The sequence below is a fragment of the Puma concolor genome, chromosome F2 (assembly GCF_028749965.1).
Source record: "Puma concolor isolate L17-30 chromosome F2, mPumCon1.1.hap2, whole genome shotgun sequence".
Taxonomy (NCBI): domain Eukaryota; kingdom Metazoa; phylum Chordata; class Mammalia; order Carnivora; family Felidae; genus Puma; species Puma concolor.
Genome location: NC_141684.1, coordinates 67,893,604 through 67,911,008, shown reverse-complemented (window position 1 = coordinate 67,911,008; position 17,405 = coordinate 67,893,604). Strand labels below are relative to the sequence as shown.

The 17,405-nt window shown below is 38.3% G+C and overlaps 1 protein-coding gene across 1 annotated transcript in view; it reads right to left on the bottom strand.

Moving 5' to 3' along the window:
- Positions 1-13,456, bottom strand: part of ARMC1 (armadillo repeat containing 1) — a 43,829-nt gene extending 30,373 nt beyond the window's left edge. The window contains exons 1-3 of the mRNA XM_025922798.2: positions 13,256-13,456; positions 7,773-7,990; positions 2,171-2,262 (exon numbers count right to left, since the gene is read on the bottom strand). Of these exons, the coding sequence (XP_025778583.1) occupies positions 2,171-2,262; positions 7,773-7,952 (272 nt within the window). The 5' untranslated portion in view covers positions 7,953-7,990; positions 13,256-13,456. The remainder of the gene's footprint in view (positions 1-2,170; positions 2,263-7,772; positions 7,991-13,255) is intronic.
- Between the last annotated feature and the right edge of the window lie 3,949 nt (positions 13,457-17,405).

Below are 17,405 nucleotides of genomic sequence, written 5' to 3'. Positions count from 1 at the left end.
CCACAGAACTATCCTATCAGGCAGCTGACCCCATAAGAACAAATATTTTAGAGATTTCTGAAAAATAAGATTAATAAAATAAAATTTATCCAGAAGCTAAGAACACCAAGAAAAAAAGCACACTACCTTGGAAGTCAGTTTCGATGATTCTTCACTGATATAATTTAACCATTTAGCATTTGGGAATTACAGAAGAACTTTTGTGAGCACTCAAGCCAAAGAAACTCCAAGATTTCTTTCTTGTGGTCACTTACAGTGGATATTTATTATTCTTGACCCTTTTATGCCCTAGAATGCTGTGGGGGTTTCCATGGTGAATCTATGCATAAGCTAAACCATCAGATGTGTCAAAGACGCAATGTGAGATTAGGTTTGCACTAGAACTGTGATGTGAACAGGACACTTACAACTAATGAATTCTTTCAAGGTGAGGTGGAAGGTTGTAAATGGAGACTTCATATCCCACCCTTGTAGCTCAGAAGCTAGCTGTGACTGAGACTGATGTGGGGAGCTGCATCAGACCTTGCAAGAAACTAAAGGTGAATACAGACTCTGAAATGGCACCCAAAGCCTTTTAAAATAAATAGAAAAATTTTAACAGAACTATGAAAAAAAGATGCAGTTGGGCAGGTGAGTGGGGAGCAAGGATTTAAAGAGTAACAACTCCTGTATTGTTGTAAAATACCTCATCTGTATACCTTGTACTGGGACACTTTATTTCTCAGTACTGCATGGCAGGAAATGGAATGCCAATAGAAGACAGTTGTGTTGGTGATTACTCACTTTAAATCAGATAAATTAAATGGTTACTCTTCATAGTTTTAAAGGCAGTCATGTCTAGTAGAGGATCAAAATACAAAGTAAACTAAGATTAGGCCTCAGAAGCATAGCTTTTTTGCTTTCAGACAAAGTGGAAATATCAAAACACTTAATCTTCAGTTCCTAGTCTTCTAACAGGAAATCAACAAAGACTAAGAAAGGAACAAAACCAGACACTCCCAGGGGCAAGAGAGCTGAAGGACTACAGACAAGTAACATGGACTCTTTGTATCTTCCTCACCCATAAAATTGTTATCTGCCAAATCTATCTCAAAAAGTTTTAAGTAACATAAAAAGATAATGGATGTGAAAACCATAGTAAGCTGAAAGGTGCAATTAAAACCACCCATTTGCTAAAGTTCAAATTAAATACCTCTAAGTCTCTGAGAAATGTCTTAATGATGCTCAGAAAATCTTATCAAAGCCCTTTTTTGCCATGATACTGATGAAGTTTTGTTTTTTTTTTTTTTAATTTAAATTTTAGTTAACATACAGTATTGTTTTCAGGAGTAGAATTTAGTGATTCATCACTTACATACAACACCCAGGGCTCATCACAACAAGTGCCCTCCTTAATACCCATCACCCTTCTAGCATATCCCGCACCCACCTGCCTCCATCAACCCTGTTTGTTCTCTATAGTTAAGTCTCTTATGGTTTGTTACCCTCCCCCGTTTTTCCCCACCTTCCCACATGAGCGAAATCATATGGTATCTGTCTTTCTGACTGACGTATTTCACTTATATATTTTAGCTTCATTCACGCTGTTGCAAATGGCACGATTTCATTCTTTTTGATGGCTGAGTAATATTCCCTTATATGTATATATATGCATATATATACATACATATACATATATATACATACATATATATACATATATACTTTATGTATATACATATACACATACACACACACATCTTTGTCTATTCCTGATGGTTCTTTTGAGTAAGACAGGGATGAAGTAGCAAAAGAACTTTGTAAGGTACTATAATACTGCTTACTTTCAAATGTGATTAGTAACCTATGTTGCTCTGTTTACATATACCTCACAAAACTTAAAGGTAGGATTTTCTCTTTTTAAAAATATGATTCATAAGAACCATGTTTATCAACATTTTAAATAAAATTTGAGCATTTTCATAAATACTATTAATATCTATGTTTAAGAATAATCAGAAGACTGACAATCAGAACACTCCTAGACATAAAACCCATAAAAGTATGCCTTCATATTAGAATAAAAATTTCAGTGAAATGATGTATTACATTTCACTGTATATTACAACATACATTTAACAGGAAGATCCATTTTTCCACTGCCTTAGGAGACACCATCTATTGTACTTACTTCTGTATAACATTTTGCAAGCTTAACATCATCCCCAGTTCTCCTTTCATCTTCTCTCTGTTAGCTCGGCATTCTGCCAAGTACCGAAGAGCCTACAGCAAAAACAGTGACAGGTTAATTTACAACTCCAGACTATTCAAAACTAAACTCATTACTAACTTACTGCAAGAGGAAAAAGATGAAAAATAAGTTTTTGTTTTTAGAATCAATTGGTTTTGAAGTATTTAGAAACTCTTCTTTAAATGAGATAATCACAGCAGACCCCTAGGGAAGAAATGATCCTTTTAGCTAAAGTATCTGAATCTGCTCTTTGAAATAATGGTACCTAACTTATCTGTAAGGTCAAAATTAGGTTGTCCTGGCTTTATTTTCACCACTTCATCTTGACAGAGATATATGAAACCACATTCCATTTATTAATTTTAGGGAGTAGTCTCAATAGCTACCATTTCCCCCTAGATACTTTTTACATATTAATTAAAATAAACTGCTGACCGAGACAAAACATAAAAATACCTTTACAGAATGAACTGTTTTTAATTTTACAATTCACCTTTAAAGTGTCCTTTTTTATTGAAAAACAAAAGATGAATTTACAGATTTCTACTTTGTCAAATTTTACTTTTCTAGGGTGCTTTTCTCTTAAAATGTAAAGTATATTTTGGGGGCACCTGGGTGGCTCAGTTGGTTAAGCGTCCAACTTCGGCTTAGGTTATGATCTCGCGGTTTGTGAGTTCAAGCCCCATGTCGGGCTCTGTGCTGACAGCTCCGAGCAATCAGCACAGAGCCTGGAGCCTGCTTCAGATTCTGTGTCTCCCTCTCTCTCTGTCCCTCCCCTGCTCTCACTCTCTCTCTGTCTCTCAATAATAAATAAACATTAAAAAAAAAAGTATAGTTTTCAAGTATTTCACATGCTGATTCTCTAAGGATTTCATTTAGCTGTTCTACAGACCTCCTAATCTCTCATCACTTACCGAATACTTTGGTACCAGATTTTTAAGAATACATCTGTGATCTGTGAACTACACCATCCACAACTCTGCCATCTCAGCCTGCTGACCTTCACATTTGCTACTGGTCCTCTGTACTACATTTCCCAAGTGCCTGGTGATTACTGAAAACGGTACTATCTACGAAATCTCCTATTCTTTCTGCAACTCCTCCCAACCTTGACATTCACTTCAGTCTATAAAGGATTAACTGCCATGGGAACTGACCTCCATCCACAAAAAGCCAATAGGACAACATATATTAAACACACTGAACAAGAGGTGGCATAGGACTGTAACCCCTGAGAGAAGAGAAATATGAGGGGGGCCCGGTAAGTGCCCCACCTTACTGCTTTGGAGGCAGTTTTCAGACTAGCACAGGGAGGGGGAACCCAAATGGAGCCCAGGGGTCTTGCTGGGTTAAGGATGCAGATATCAGAGGCGGGGAGGTTAGGATGGTGCAGCATAATAACAATCAATATTTGGTCTTTGTCCTGTCCCTGGTGCAGAGCTCCTAAAACCCCTGGAATTTTCTGAGTGATAGCAGTTTCTTTTGTTACTCCTAAAGCAGCCCTTTTGATCACACCTGGGTTTATGTAAAAGAAGTGAGGTAGGCTGAGGCCCCAAGATAGCCTCAGAACGGGGCTGGTCACTAGTAAGACCAAGAGATTAGAGGCTGGGAACTTTCAGCCCCACCCACTGACTGGGAGTAGGAAGGTGCTGAAGATTAAGCTCTAAAAAAACTCTTGAACAGGGGCACCTGAGTGGCTCAGTTGGTTGAGCGTTTGACTCTTGATTTTTCTGCTCAGGTCAAGATGTCAGTTTCATGAGTTTCAGCCCTGCATAGGGTCTGTGCTGATAGCATAGTGCCTGCCTGAGATTCGCCCCCTCTCTCTGCCCCTCCCCTGCTCACACACTCTCTCTCAAAATAAGTAAACTTAAAAAAAATTTTTTTTTTAACTCTTGAACAAGGAGATTCAGAATTTCTGAATTGGTGAATACAACCGTCAGCAAGGAACATCCCAACTCCACAGGGACAAACGTTACTGCCCTCAGGACCCTTCCAGACCTTGCCCCATGTACCTGTTCATTTGTACCCTTTACAATAAGCTGGTAAATGTAAGCCAAGTGGCTTCCGGAGCTCTGGAGCCATTCTAGTAAATTATCAAACCTGAGGAGGGGGACACTGGAACACCTAATTTATAGCTGTTCAGTCAGAAATGCAGGTGACCTGATACTGGCAACTGGCCTTTGAAGTGAATGTAGTCTCGTGGGAGTGAGCCTTAAATTAAGGGAGTTTGACATTTAACTCCAGCTGGGTAGTTTCAGAATTGAATTGAACTGAATTGAATTGCTGGACACCGAGCTGGTGTCCGCACGGAAATAGAATTGGCTGGTGTCAGAAAACACCCCAGGTGGCTAGAATTTGCAGGAGAGAAGAGGGATCTGACCAGGATGGGGGGGAAAATCAATAGAAAGAGACCAAGATGTGACAGAGATGGAATTAGAAAATAAGGGCATTAAAAGAGCTATTGTAAATATGCTCCATATGCTCAAGGATGAGTAGGAAAACATGAGCGTGATGAGGAAAGAAATGGAAGATATTAAAAATCCCCAAATGTAACTTCTAGAGGACAAAAACATAATACCTAAAATGAAGACAACCCTGAATGGGTTAAGAGATTAGACACTACAGAAAAAAAGATCAGTGCACTTAAAATATAGCGATAGAAACTATCCAAAATGAAGCACAGAGAGGGAAAAGACTTAAAAGGAAAAAAAAAAAAAAGAGCAGCGCAACAATGACCCGTAGGACAACATGAAGTACCTAACATACATGTAACTGGAGTCCCAGAAGAGGAGTGAGGAGGCATTAAAAAAAACCCTGAAATTATAATGGATGACAATTTCCCCAAATTAATAAAAACTGTAAAACCACAGACCCAACCAAGCAACTCAACAAATCCCACAAGAACAAAACCAAGACACAAAGGAGACCATCCATATCAAGCACATCATAATCATTTACTGAAAAACAGTAATAAAGTCACCAAAAAAAGCCAGAAAAAAGAATTATGTAGAGAGGAACAAAGATAAGAATCATAGCAGTCTTATTAGAAATCATATGAAATCATATGAAATCATAGAGTATAGCTAATAAGCCAATAGTGAAGATAAAATTTAAAAAACACCACACCTGCTCTTCAACTTCAGTGGGAACTTGCACCCATGTATCCCCCCTCCTACTTTCTCTCTAGCTCTGTCCCTCCATGACTTGACTTCCCTTCCTGTTCAGCCTGGCATCTACAGTCTATCATTTCAACCACTCTCTTGCCAAAATCCTAAACTCCCTTTGCTAGCCTTCTGTGTAACTTACCTGGCCAAGAATCAACCCTGAACAAATCTGACTCTTTGGCTCTCAGGACCTGTAGTGGCCTGAAGGAGGTGAAAAAGGGATTTTGTGAGCTGTAAGCATCTTACCAATCCAGTGTCACCAAACTAGTCAGGCCCTCAAAACTGCTGAACAATCCCACCTTTCTCCTCAGTGAGCAACCTGTCCCATTTTCTGTAGCAACTCTCAGGGCCTCCTCTTCAAACCTCTTCCACTCTGGCAGCCCCTAGCCTCCTTCTTCTTTTTTAGCCCCTAGCCTTCCAAATTTAAATAGGTCCAAGTCTAGTCCACCAAAAAAAACAAAACAAAACAAAACAAAACAAAAAAACACACTTCTTCCTTCTACCCCAAGTCCCTATCTGGAGACCTATCCCAAGACCTATCTGGTGTTGGTCTTATCCTTATTGCTATTCATATTGAAATAAAACCAATCTAGGGACCATTAAAATTTTCCCATTTGTTACTAATGTTCACTTGTCAATGTCTGTTTTGCCTATTAAACTTCACTCTATGAAGGTAAAACAGAAAATCTGTATTATGAAGTTTGATTTTTGAAAGGGAAAATGCATATATTATTGCTCTGTACAAACTTGTGAAATTAGACTAAATGGGTCTCTAGGTAAAGGGCAAGGAGTTTGTGGGGCACCTGGGGGGCTCAATCGGTTAAGCATCTGACTCTTGGTTTCAGCTCAGGTCACGATCTCACAGTTGGTGAGTTCCAGCCCCACGTTGGGCTCTGCACTGACAGCATGGTCCTGCCTGGGATGCGTCTCCCTCTCTCTCTGCTCCTCCCCTGCTCACTCTCTATCTCCCTCTCAGAAAAAAAGGGGAGGAGGGCAAGGAGTTTAAGATTTATTTTACAATAATCTTTTTTAAGCATTTTTGTTATGATTTTTTAAAAAAATTTTTTAAGTTTATATTTATTTTGAGAGAGAGAGCAAGCAGGGGAGGGAGAGAGAGAGAGATACAGAATCCCGAGTCGGCTCCGCACTGTCATATGTTTATGGTTGATTTGTTCAAATCAGAATCTAAAAATCAGGTCCACATATTACCCTTGGCTGATCTGTCTCTTCAATCACTTAAAAAAAACACGTTTGTTTATTTATTTATTTTGAGAGAGAAAGAGAGAGCATGAGTGGGGGAAGAGCAGAGAGGAGAGAGAGAATCCTAAGCGTGGCTCCATCCCACAAATAGTGAGATCGTGACCTGAGCCGAAACCAAGAGTTGGACATTTAACTGACTAGCCACCCAGGCTAAATCACTTTTAATCTTTAACAGTTACCACTATTCCTCTCCTCCAGCCAACTGCCTTTCTTTTTAATGCCATTTACTGTTCACACAACCAGAATATCTGTCCTCGAGAAATGATCACATTCTGGACTTGCCTGATTGCAATGTTCTTTCACACTTCTCTAGCTCCTGCATTTCTCATAACACAGTAGTTCCTTCTACACTATTAGCCATGATCCTATATGTTTTTCTCTGGTCTTCCCCTTTCCTTACCTTTCCCTCCCATCTTATGCTAAAATAAGTGCTATGTCCATCGACTGAGAAGCAGATAAGGAGAATGTGGCATTCCCCTACAATGGAGTATTATTTGGCCAGTACTATTATATGCTACAATGTAGATGAACCTTGGGAACAGTGAAAGAAGCCAGTCACAAAACCCACATATTCTATGATTCTATTTATGTAAAAAATATACAGGCATTTTTGCCCAAATAGGCAAATATATATACAGTGGCTACTTAGGAAAGGGTTTGGGGGGCGGGGAGCAATAGGTAGAGGAGTTTCTTTCTGAGGTGATGAAAATGTTGTAAAACGGGACTGTAGTAATGGCTGTGCAACTCTGTGAATACATTAAAAACCAATGAATGGTACACTTTAAATAAGTGACTTGTATGGCAAGTGATTCAGACCTTAATAAAGGTATTACAAAAAAAAAAAACCCAAACAGTAAGTTTCCTCTTCATGTGTCTATCCACACTGATATAATCCTCAAGATTTCTTAAGTGAAAAAAGGAAGTTGCAGAACATTTCATGCATATAATATGCTACCATTTGTGTCAAAGGTACATATATGTTTGCATATATAGAAATACAGACTTACTATTTGCTCTATAGTCAATTTTAATTTTTTTACCACATCATCTAACATTTTCAAGTTCTCCTGAATTGCAAAATTGTAACACCAAGACTGAAATTACTACAGGAAACTTACCAGTAAAGCCGAGTGGACAACAGGGGGGTTGGGATGGTCCATAAATAAAATAAGGCCAGGCAGACATCCCTGATCCTGAACAATGGCTCTTCTATTTAATGGATCTGCTGCTAGATCCCGTAGCTGGTTAACTACCGAGAGAGCATCAGGTTCTTCATTCATGGTGGAGGAGGAATTCATCTTCTATGCCATACACATGAACAAAATCTTCTTAAATTCTGTAGAAATGGTTTGCAAAATTAGCTCAAGGCTGCTGAGGTATATTATGGCATTTGTTAAATAATCAAGATTACAACACCCTTAGAAAGAAACAGATGAATCTAAATCACACAAAAACTTGAGAATTGGCAATCCCACAGTTTAAGTAAAATGAACATAAGAAGCTAACTAAAAAAAAAAAAAAAATCAAATCATTTATGTGTGCACAATGTTTAAAGAACATATGTCATCTTCAATATTCCAATAAATTCCGTTTAGCAATACATATTTTAACACTAAAGTCACAATAAACAAGATCTTTACAGTTCAAGCTCATGACCTTCACTATACTTCTCCAATCATACCGCTGCTAGTGCTATTTTCCTCTAGAATGTTTCTGGAGCCTAAAACAAGTGCCTCAGGGAAAGGTGGCTAGCTGAAAGCTTTTTTTCTTATTTATCTATGAACAAAACCCAGCATACCGGATTTACAAAAGATAAAATCCCCTAGGAAAAAGGAGTCAAAGAAAGCTGTGAACAAAAAAGCCTCACCCTGTGTCTGAGGCCCAAGGAGTTGGGGAGATCATGGTGAAGCTGAACTGAATCTAAGCACACCTGTGCCATATTTGGAAGAATGACACAGAATTTGAGGTACTTCACTTGACAGATAAGGAAACAGTCACAGAGAAGTTAAACAATTTGCCCCAGGTGACAAAAGTACAGAAGTGGGCTAAAATCTTATCTCCTAAACTAATCAAGTCTTTCCACTTTCCATACAGTTCTTTTAAATTCAAAAACTTTTTCCCACAAAAATAAACAGAGTATTTTAGAAAATATAACATGCTAAACGTACAAAAGTCAAAGAAAAAAATATCAAGAAATAATAGTCATATATGCAGAAAGTTAAAAATAACAACTTCCATTAAGCAAGTTACACAGTATATTCCTTATCAGTAAGAATATAAAGGTGTAAATACTTTCCACAAATCAATCAGTATGTTTATTTTTTTTTTTTAATATCTATTTTTGAGAGGGAGAGCTAAAGCAGGGGAGAGGCAGACAGCAGAAAGCCCAATGGGGGGCTTGAACCCATGAATCACAAGATTGTGACCTGAGCTGAAGTCAGATGCTTAACCAACTGAGCCACCCATACGTCCCAATCAGTATGTTTAATTCCAATTTCAAAAACAGTAACAAGTAGGGCGGGAGAGGAGGGATAAAATTTTTCTCTAATTCCAAAAAGGCTATTAAAGATTATTTGGGGGGGGGGGGGAGGCGGGGAAGGTAATAAGGCAGAGATAGCCTTACCATATGTTGAAATATACAAAGCTATAAACAATAAAGTGGGGGGGGGGGGGGGCACAGAGCAGTAGAGAGATACTTCTCCCAGGAAAGCTACTTATATACATTCAGTATAAGAAAGTGGGCTCTCAGAGAGTCAGACCAAGGCTCCACTACTTGGTAAACGTGATTTCTGGCAAATCCTTTACTCTGTCTCAGTTTCTTCATCTATAAAATAGGGCTAATCATAGCAGCTACCAAATGGTGTACTATCTAAATAAAATAATACACAGAAAAGGGTTTAGACTGGTGCCTGACACTGTAAATGCTCAATAAGTAACAGTTTTAAGTTACATGGAGCCAAAAAAATCCATCAAAAATAGTAAGATTACTCAATAAATGGTGTTGGAATGACTTCTGAGCAATTTAAAACCACTGCTAAGCAAGTTAATTCATACCACATGGCAAAAAGAAATCATTAAATATACATTAAATTTTTTAAGTATGCAAGCAAATGCAAAATTAAAGGACTCAGAGAAAATAGGGCTTTAGCAAAATAGTATTTGGCAGGTTATTGTCAAAAAATGAAAATATTATTGTTACTATGGCAATTAAAAAAAGGATTCAGAAAAAAAGCAACAGACTGAACACACAGATAAGACTAACACGTTTGGGGGCATGTTGCCTCTTAGGTGGCTCTATAGAGATTGGCATCCTGAATATCCCTGTTTACAAACCAGCTTACCATTGAGCTTTATGTGCTGTTACCAGCATGAATCTTATCCAAAACTGGAACCCGACGAACCAATTACTGGCTGAAAGGCCTAAGAGCCAATCCCATTTAAGAACCAAATACTCTGGATGAGGTCCCTTTGCAGGACCTTAGAACGGGAGAGCTCCATTCTTATTTAAGAAGTTGTTTGAGGGGTGCCTGGGTGTCTCAGTCGGTTAAGCAGATGACTTCCGCTCAGGTCATGATTTCACAGTTCCTGGGTTCAAGCCCCGTATCAGGCTCTGTGCTGACAGTTCAGAGCCTGGAGCCTGCTTCAGATTCTGTGACCCCTTTCTCTCTGCTCTTCCACTACTTGCTTTCTGTCTCTGTCTCTCTCTCTCAAAAATAAACATTTAAAAAAAAAAAGGCATTAGTTAACTATTTAGTGGGAATGATTCTGAAAAAGTTATGGCCTTTCCTGTTCCTTAGAGATGAATAAAAGTCAAAACATTTAAAACTTTCAATCTTCAAAGCCCACAGACCAGGAGAGGGCTCAAAACAGGATCAGCCAAGGAAAGGATCAGGAATACCACAAGGCGCCAAAAATCCAGACATAACAGAGGCAGAAATTGTAGTCAAGCACTGCATTTCCTATGGCACTCAACTGAAGGGAAGAAAGGTAGACAGAACTATGATTTCTCCCCCAACTTAGAAGGGTTTTTATAAAACTTCAAGAGAGAATTCCTCAGGGTTAAAGTTCATTTTTCTTTCCTTATTTAATATTGCCAATATCAAGTTACTCTGAGAATTGCCTGAATCCTGCTAAATGATCAATATTTTTGTGTATTGCAGAATTCACATAGCAGCTTTTGCAAGATAGCTATGAACAGCTAAGAAAATGGAAACAGATAAGTAAAAGTTAGAACTTTAACCCCAATTCATGTATTAGATACATTTAGTTTTTCTATATTAATTGTATCATTTTCACACAGGCTGTTTGATAAAAATGTTAGCCTTCATAGGCTGGAAAGTGTTTTTTAAAGGATATATTTTGGTATTCATTCTATCCTACCCTCTCTTATTCCCAAATTTGGCAGATCTCAAATAATTTTTAAATAACCTTTTAAATATACTGATCTGAACAATTTTATAGCAACCTATGACCCATAATGTAAGTTAAAAATTCTCTTCCTTTCTTCTACAAAGAGTACCACATTAAGTTCAAAAGAAAATAAGCTTGCTCTCTAGTTGCATTTTTCATTTAAAATACCAATGCCAAGAAATGTGGACCCGGATAGCCTATATCAGAATAAACTGAGATTATCATTAAAATGCAGATTCCAAGGCCCATACCCAGCCCTCACCAGGAATCCTTGGAGGCAGGGCCCAAAGCATCATTCCAGGTGATTCCTGGTACAAATAAAAGCAATTAACACTTTACAGTGCTTGATAAGTACACGTCTTTTTAATATGGCTAGAGACATCTGAATGAAACCTTAAACATTAAAATTCTACATACTTTAATTCCTGTGCAACATACAGTAATCCCTGAAAGTGATTTGGGGACTATGTTTCAGTTTTATTGCCAGATAACCAAATGAATAAACTAAAAAAACTACTAGCAGTAGCCAACCTACAGGCTCCTTCCAAAGAAAATGACCGAAAAGTTCCTGATCAAAGGAACAAAATTGTGGGGGGGAATTATGGTGGGGAATTTGTGTACTGATGATGTGTGAGTAAACAGAAAGTTCTTGAGACTGTATTAGCAGTAGTATTTAACATCTTTCTTGTCTCATTTCATTTTTTAGACCAGTACCTGACACCTTACAAGTTAGTTTTTAATTGATTTTTAAACATTCTTTTCTAAGTAAGCTAAACTTGACAACACAGACATAAAGAAAAATCAAAGTCTCACTAGTAAATGAGAAAAATGTGGAACTTTTCCCTAGTCCATTAAAATACAAATGGATGGGGTGCCCGGATGGCTCAGTCGGTTAAGCATCCGACTTCAGCTCAGGTCGTGATCTCGCAGTTCTGAGTTGGAGCCCCGTATCCAGCTCTATGCTGACAGCGCAGAGCCTGGAGCCTGATTCAGATTCTGTGACTCCCTCTCTCTGCCCCTCTACCGCTCATACTCTGTCTCTCGAAAAATAAATAAATGTTAATATATATATACGTATGTATATATATATAAAAAAAAGAACACAAATGGATACAATACATACCTTTTTTTCCCTCTTTTGTTTAGTTCAATTTGGACAAACAGATCATTCTAAGATAATACTGCATGCTCCCCAAACTTTAAGGAACTCTGATTACCCAAGGGATCTTGTTTAAAAAAATTTGATTCAGTAGATGGAGAGAGGCCTGAGATTCTACATTTCCAGCAAGCTCCCAGATGAGGCCTATCCTGCTGGAACTGGGAACTTAGGTGATAGACATGAGACTATAATTAGGCAGATGCCTGAAAGATTTTTTCTTTTGCCAAAGCTTACCATTTAACTCAAAGAATGGTTTAGGTCTCTTAACAACTATGAGCTGCAGAGGGTACACACCCACAACCTAAATCCATATTCAGTTAAGCAAGTTTTTAAAAATATCATAAGCATGGAGTTCCTATCTGGCTTTCCCTTAATTAGCAACTAACTATTTCAGAAGCTAGTTACCTCACTTGAGACTCAGTTTCCTCTCGTAATAACCTTGAGTGATTGTTAGGATCAAAAAAACAAAAAACAAAACAAAAAAAACCCAAAACTTGAAACGATACAACAGAGCACCAGCAATTACCAAACAAGAACAGAACTTAATCTTGTGGGTACTTATATTCCACCAGCTATCGGGGTATATTCTGCCCTAACACAATCACGAAAGGAGCTGCAAACTGCACGAAGGTCTCCCAAAAACTTAGGAAAATACAGAGATGTGAATGCTGGTCTCCCTTGAATGGAGACAAACACAACGATGCCCTTCCATTCTTAGCAGCAGACATGCAGGTGCACAAAAGATAAAGTTACCAAAGAACAAGCTGGAGAGATGAAGATGACATCTATTAATACCAGGGTTTGTAAAAATCAGACGTGTGGGGGACGGAGAGGAACTGAACAAAGCTAACATTTTCACAGGGCACATTGGAGCCTGGCGCTATAAAGCGCTTGGTGGGACGCGCTGCTGGGTCGGGAGAAGGCCAGCGGAGCGCCTCGGCCCAGGCCGAGTTGCGGACTTGGTGCAGGGGCCGCTTTCCGCGGCCTTCCGGGCTCCACCGCTTTGTCTGCCGCCCCTGGATCCTTACATACCACGCCAGAGCTTTAGGAGTCCGGAGCCGTCCGCACCATCGGGGCCACACCAACGAATGCAGCACAGGGACCCGGGAGGCGCAAAGACGGTCCCTCCGTTCGCAGCCGCCGGCCTCAGCGACAGCAAACGACCAGGTTAACTCTAGAAGCCAAAGAGCGAGGACGCTGGCGGGGAAAGGCTCTACGGACTCTCCCCCACGACCCTGGAACATCCGTCAGTCCTGCCCTCTCATTGGCTGAAACCATTCCAACGTGAGGATAAGACATCCAGTACGTGAAGGCCTTCTTAGACTAAAGCGTTCATTGGTGACCTAGGGAAATGCACTCAGTATTGAACGGAAGAGTCCAATGAGACTCCAGGAACACTTGAATTGGACCAAACGACTCTCCGTTCGCTAAGCATTAGGCACGGAAAGAACCTTGGTTCCGGCCGAGAAACCGTCGTGGTTTCCCAACTACAATTTCCAGCTTTCCGGCGCTGAGGGGAATCTCTCTCTGCTCCTGCGTTCGGAAATTCAAATCGAACTTTTTGTTCTGGCAATTCTTTCAGTTCTAATAAAGGATTTTCATGATATTTCATTCGTTTTTGTGACTCTTAATTCATAATCTTTAAAGTTTCTTGGCGTTTTTGGTAAGAACATATTAGCACATTAGGCGTTTCGTTAATTTCTTGTTAGTGTCCACTGTCTTCCTAACACCGGGAAAGCTGCAAAGTACAGTTTTTTGTTTTAAATAATAACGTCTTTTCTGAAGGATTTTTTTTTTTTTTTTTTTGGTAAGGGAAAGGGAGTTCTAATTAGAACGTTCTCAAATTCGTCATGATGTATTTTTTAAATACTGTCTTCTATTTAGTTTATCATTGTAAAGATTTATATACCTTTAACGATGACAGGCACCGGTTTTAAGTATAAATCTTGGGTTTTGAAGCTATTTCTCTAAATATAAGTATAATCTAAATTATATAGGCCAGTCTGAGAATAATGCATCCATTGCACGCAATAACTTCATTGAAAGGAATCTAGATTCTTTCAGTTTGATTTTGCCACATAGCTCATGTATTAAAGTCTCAAGGAATTTAAGAGGCCTCTAATAGGGGAAGTGTGGTTAAGAATAAATGTCGCCGGGCGGGGCGCCTGGGTGGTTCAGTCGGTTAAGCCTCCAACGTCAACTCAGGCCATGATCTCAGGGCTCAGCGTTCGTGGACTGGAGACCCTCATGGGCTCTGTGCTGACAGCTCAGAGCCTGGAACCTGCCTGGGATTCTGTGTCTTCCTCTCTCTCTCTCTCTGCACCTCCCCGGGGCGCCTGGCTGTCTCAGTGGGTAGAGCCTGCTACTCTTGATCTCCAAGTCCTGAGTTCAAGCCCCAGGCTAAGTAAGCATAGAGCTTACTTTAAACAAACACCTCAGACTGTGTTCTACGCAATTGTCTCCAATACTTTGATTCCTAAGTGAATTCAAAATCCAGTTACTTCTCAAGTTACTTTGCCTTTTCTTATTCTTAATTTCCTCTTTCTTCTAACAAGCTCAAGAAAACAGGAGCAAAGTAGAATAGAAAAATGTCCCTTTCACACCATTTGACCTATAGCAAAAACAAGTGAGAAATGATGCATAATGTCCAGCAGTAGAAGCACCAGCCTCATTTTAAATAATCAACCAGACCAACCAACTGCTGGAACTGAGGGGGAAAAAGGAAAAGTTAAAAAAGGAGATTGTGATACATTTACAGTAAGAAAAAAGGCTGTAAAAAAGTAAATATAGGAAGTCCAAAGGGCACAGACAGGTTAAACATAATCCATTTGATTGAGTAAATGAAATTTTGTTCAGTATTGTTATTAAAAACAATGAAATAGCCCAGGAAAGTAAACCTGCTATTTCTTCTAAAATCAATTTATCAAAAAGAGAGAAGACAATTGGGATTTTCCCAACTAATAATTGATGACATAGATTTTTGGCAGTGGCCAGAATATATATTACATAGAGTCTTTTTTAGAAGTTCAAAATCTAAAGTTAAATATAATCATGCCTCTGACATTAAAGTAGTGAGAAGACTAATCCTTCGCAAACTGCCATTACAGAGAGTTAGATGACTGGCATTTAAAAACAGGATGTAGTCACAAAAAATAATTAACAATTTCGTAAGCACTTATGGACTACAAGCCCCAGGAAGTTTAAGATTTTAAGAATTTATATTCCTATGTTAAAAATCTATGAACTTGACACCAGTAAAGTTATACTATCTGCCATTATGAGTCGTTGCTAGTTCTGAGCCTCAGACATCTTGCCACAGGACACAGCTGGAATGTTAAGTTTCTCAATAGCTGTGTTGCTTAAGACCCAGGAATCAGATAAAGGTAGTTTCATTTATTCAATTATTTAATTAATTATTTTATTTATTTATTTAATAATTTTAAAGTGTTTATTTATTTTAAAGTGCTTGAGAGTGAGAGAGAACATATGCACATACAGATAGTGGCAGAGGGAGAGGAAGAGAGAGAATCCCAAGCAAGCCCCATGTTGTCAACACAGAGCACGATGTGGGGCTCTATTTCACTAAGCCGTTTAAGATTATGACCTGAACCAAAACCAAGAGTCAGACACTTAACCAACTGAGCCATCTACGCACCCCATTCACTTATTTTAAAACTATTTTCAGAACACATTCAATGTGCTAGAAACAGTCTTAACGATGGATTCAAAAATACAAGAAAACATAATCACTGCCCCCAGGTTTATGGTCTAGTGTTATGGTTTCCAAAACTTATTGATCAAGTACTTCTTTCAGTTTAAAAAAATGTTTTGAGCACGCAGCTTGGTTATATGTATATTATTTATTCATAAATTCTATACACATACTATAAAACTAATATGTAGACTTAAAACATATCAAAATAGAAAATTTTAAAGGATGAGAAATAATTATAAATGTATTTGTATGTATCTGAATGAAAATAAAATTGTGTCCATATACATTATATACCAAAAAACTGAAATTCCAGGTGGATTAAGAACACAAGTATAAAAAATAAAATATTGAAAACCCTTTAAGAAAATCTTGGTGACTACATATAACAATATAGAAGTAGAGGAGACCTTAGACAAGACTAGAAACTCAAAAGTTAAAAAAGAAAGAAATTAGCGGCGCCTGGATGGCTCAGTTGGTTGAGCGTCTGACTTCGGCTCAGGTCATGATCTCCCGGTCTGAGAGTTCGAGCCCCATGTCAGGCTCTGTGCTGACAACTCAGAGCCTGGAACCTGCTTTGGATTCTGTGTCTCCCTCTCTCTGCCTTCCCCCACTCACGCTCTGTCTCTCTCTCTCTCTGTCTCAAAACTAAATAAACATTAAAAAAATAATTTAAAAAAATCCAGCAAAATCTATTTTTTTTATTTTTTTAAATGTTTATTTAGTTTTGAAAGAGAGAGAGAGAGGGACAGCATGAGCAGGGGAGGGACAAAGAGAGGGAAATACAGAATCTGAAGCAGGCTCCAGGCTCTGACCTGTCAGTACAGAGTCCTATGCAGGGCTCAAACCCAGGAACCACGAAATCATGACCTGAGCCGAAGTCAGATGCTTAACAGACTGAGACACCCAGGCGCCCCCCAGCAAAACGTATTCTAAAAAATAATATATTTTTTTGACCCAGCAAATCCTCAAGAATCTAAAACATAAAAAGCATCAGTATATAAAGACACAAGAACAAAGATGTTTGTTGCAATATTGTTCACATAGGCAAAAAAAAAAAAAAAAAAAAAAAAAAAAAGCCAATAAAAAAAACCCCAACATCAAATGAATACATATCATAGTGGAATGTTTTAGTAAATGATGGTATATCTACAGGCCATGGACCATTATGAAAAATATATTAGAAAGAGACATTGAGGAATTTCCACATTGCTAACTGATAAAAGTTGCTTTGAAGTATATATATATGTATATTTGTATATATGTTATATATGTATATATATAGCATACATATGTATATATAACACACACAGTATGTGTGTGTTATATATATATGTTATATATATATATATATATATAACACACACAGTATGATCTTATTTTTGGAAACAATAACAAATCATATCCTACACGTTTATATAAATGTGTACCATTATACATTATTCTATGAGCATGGAAAACATAGAGAAA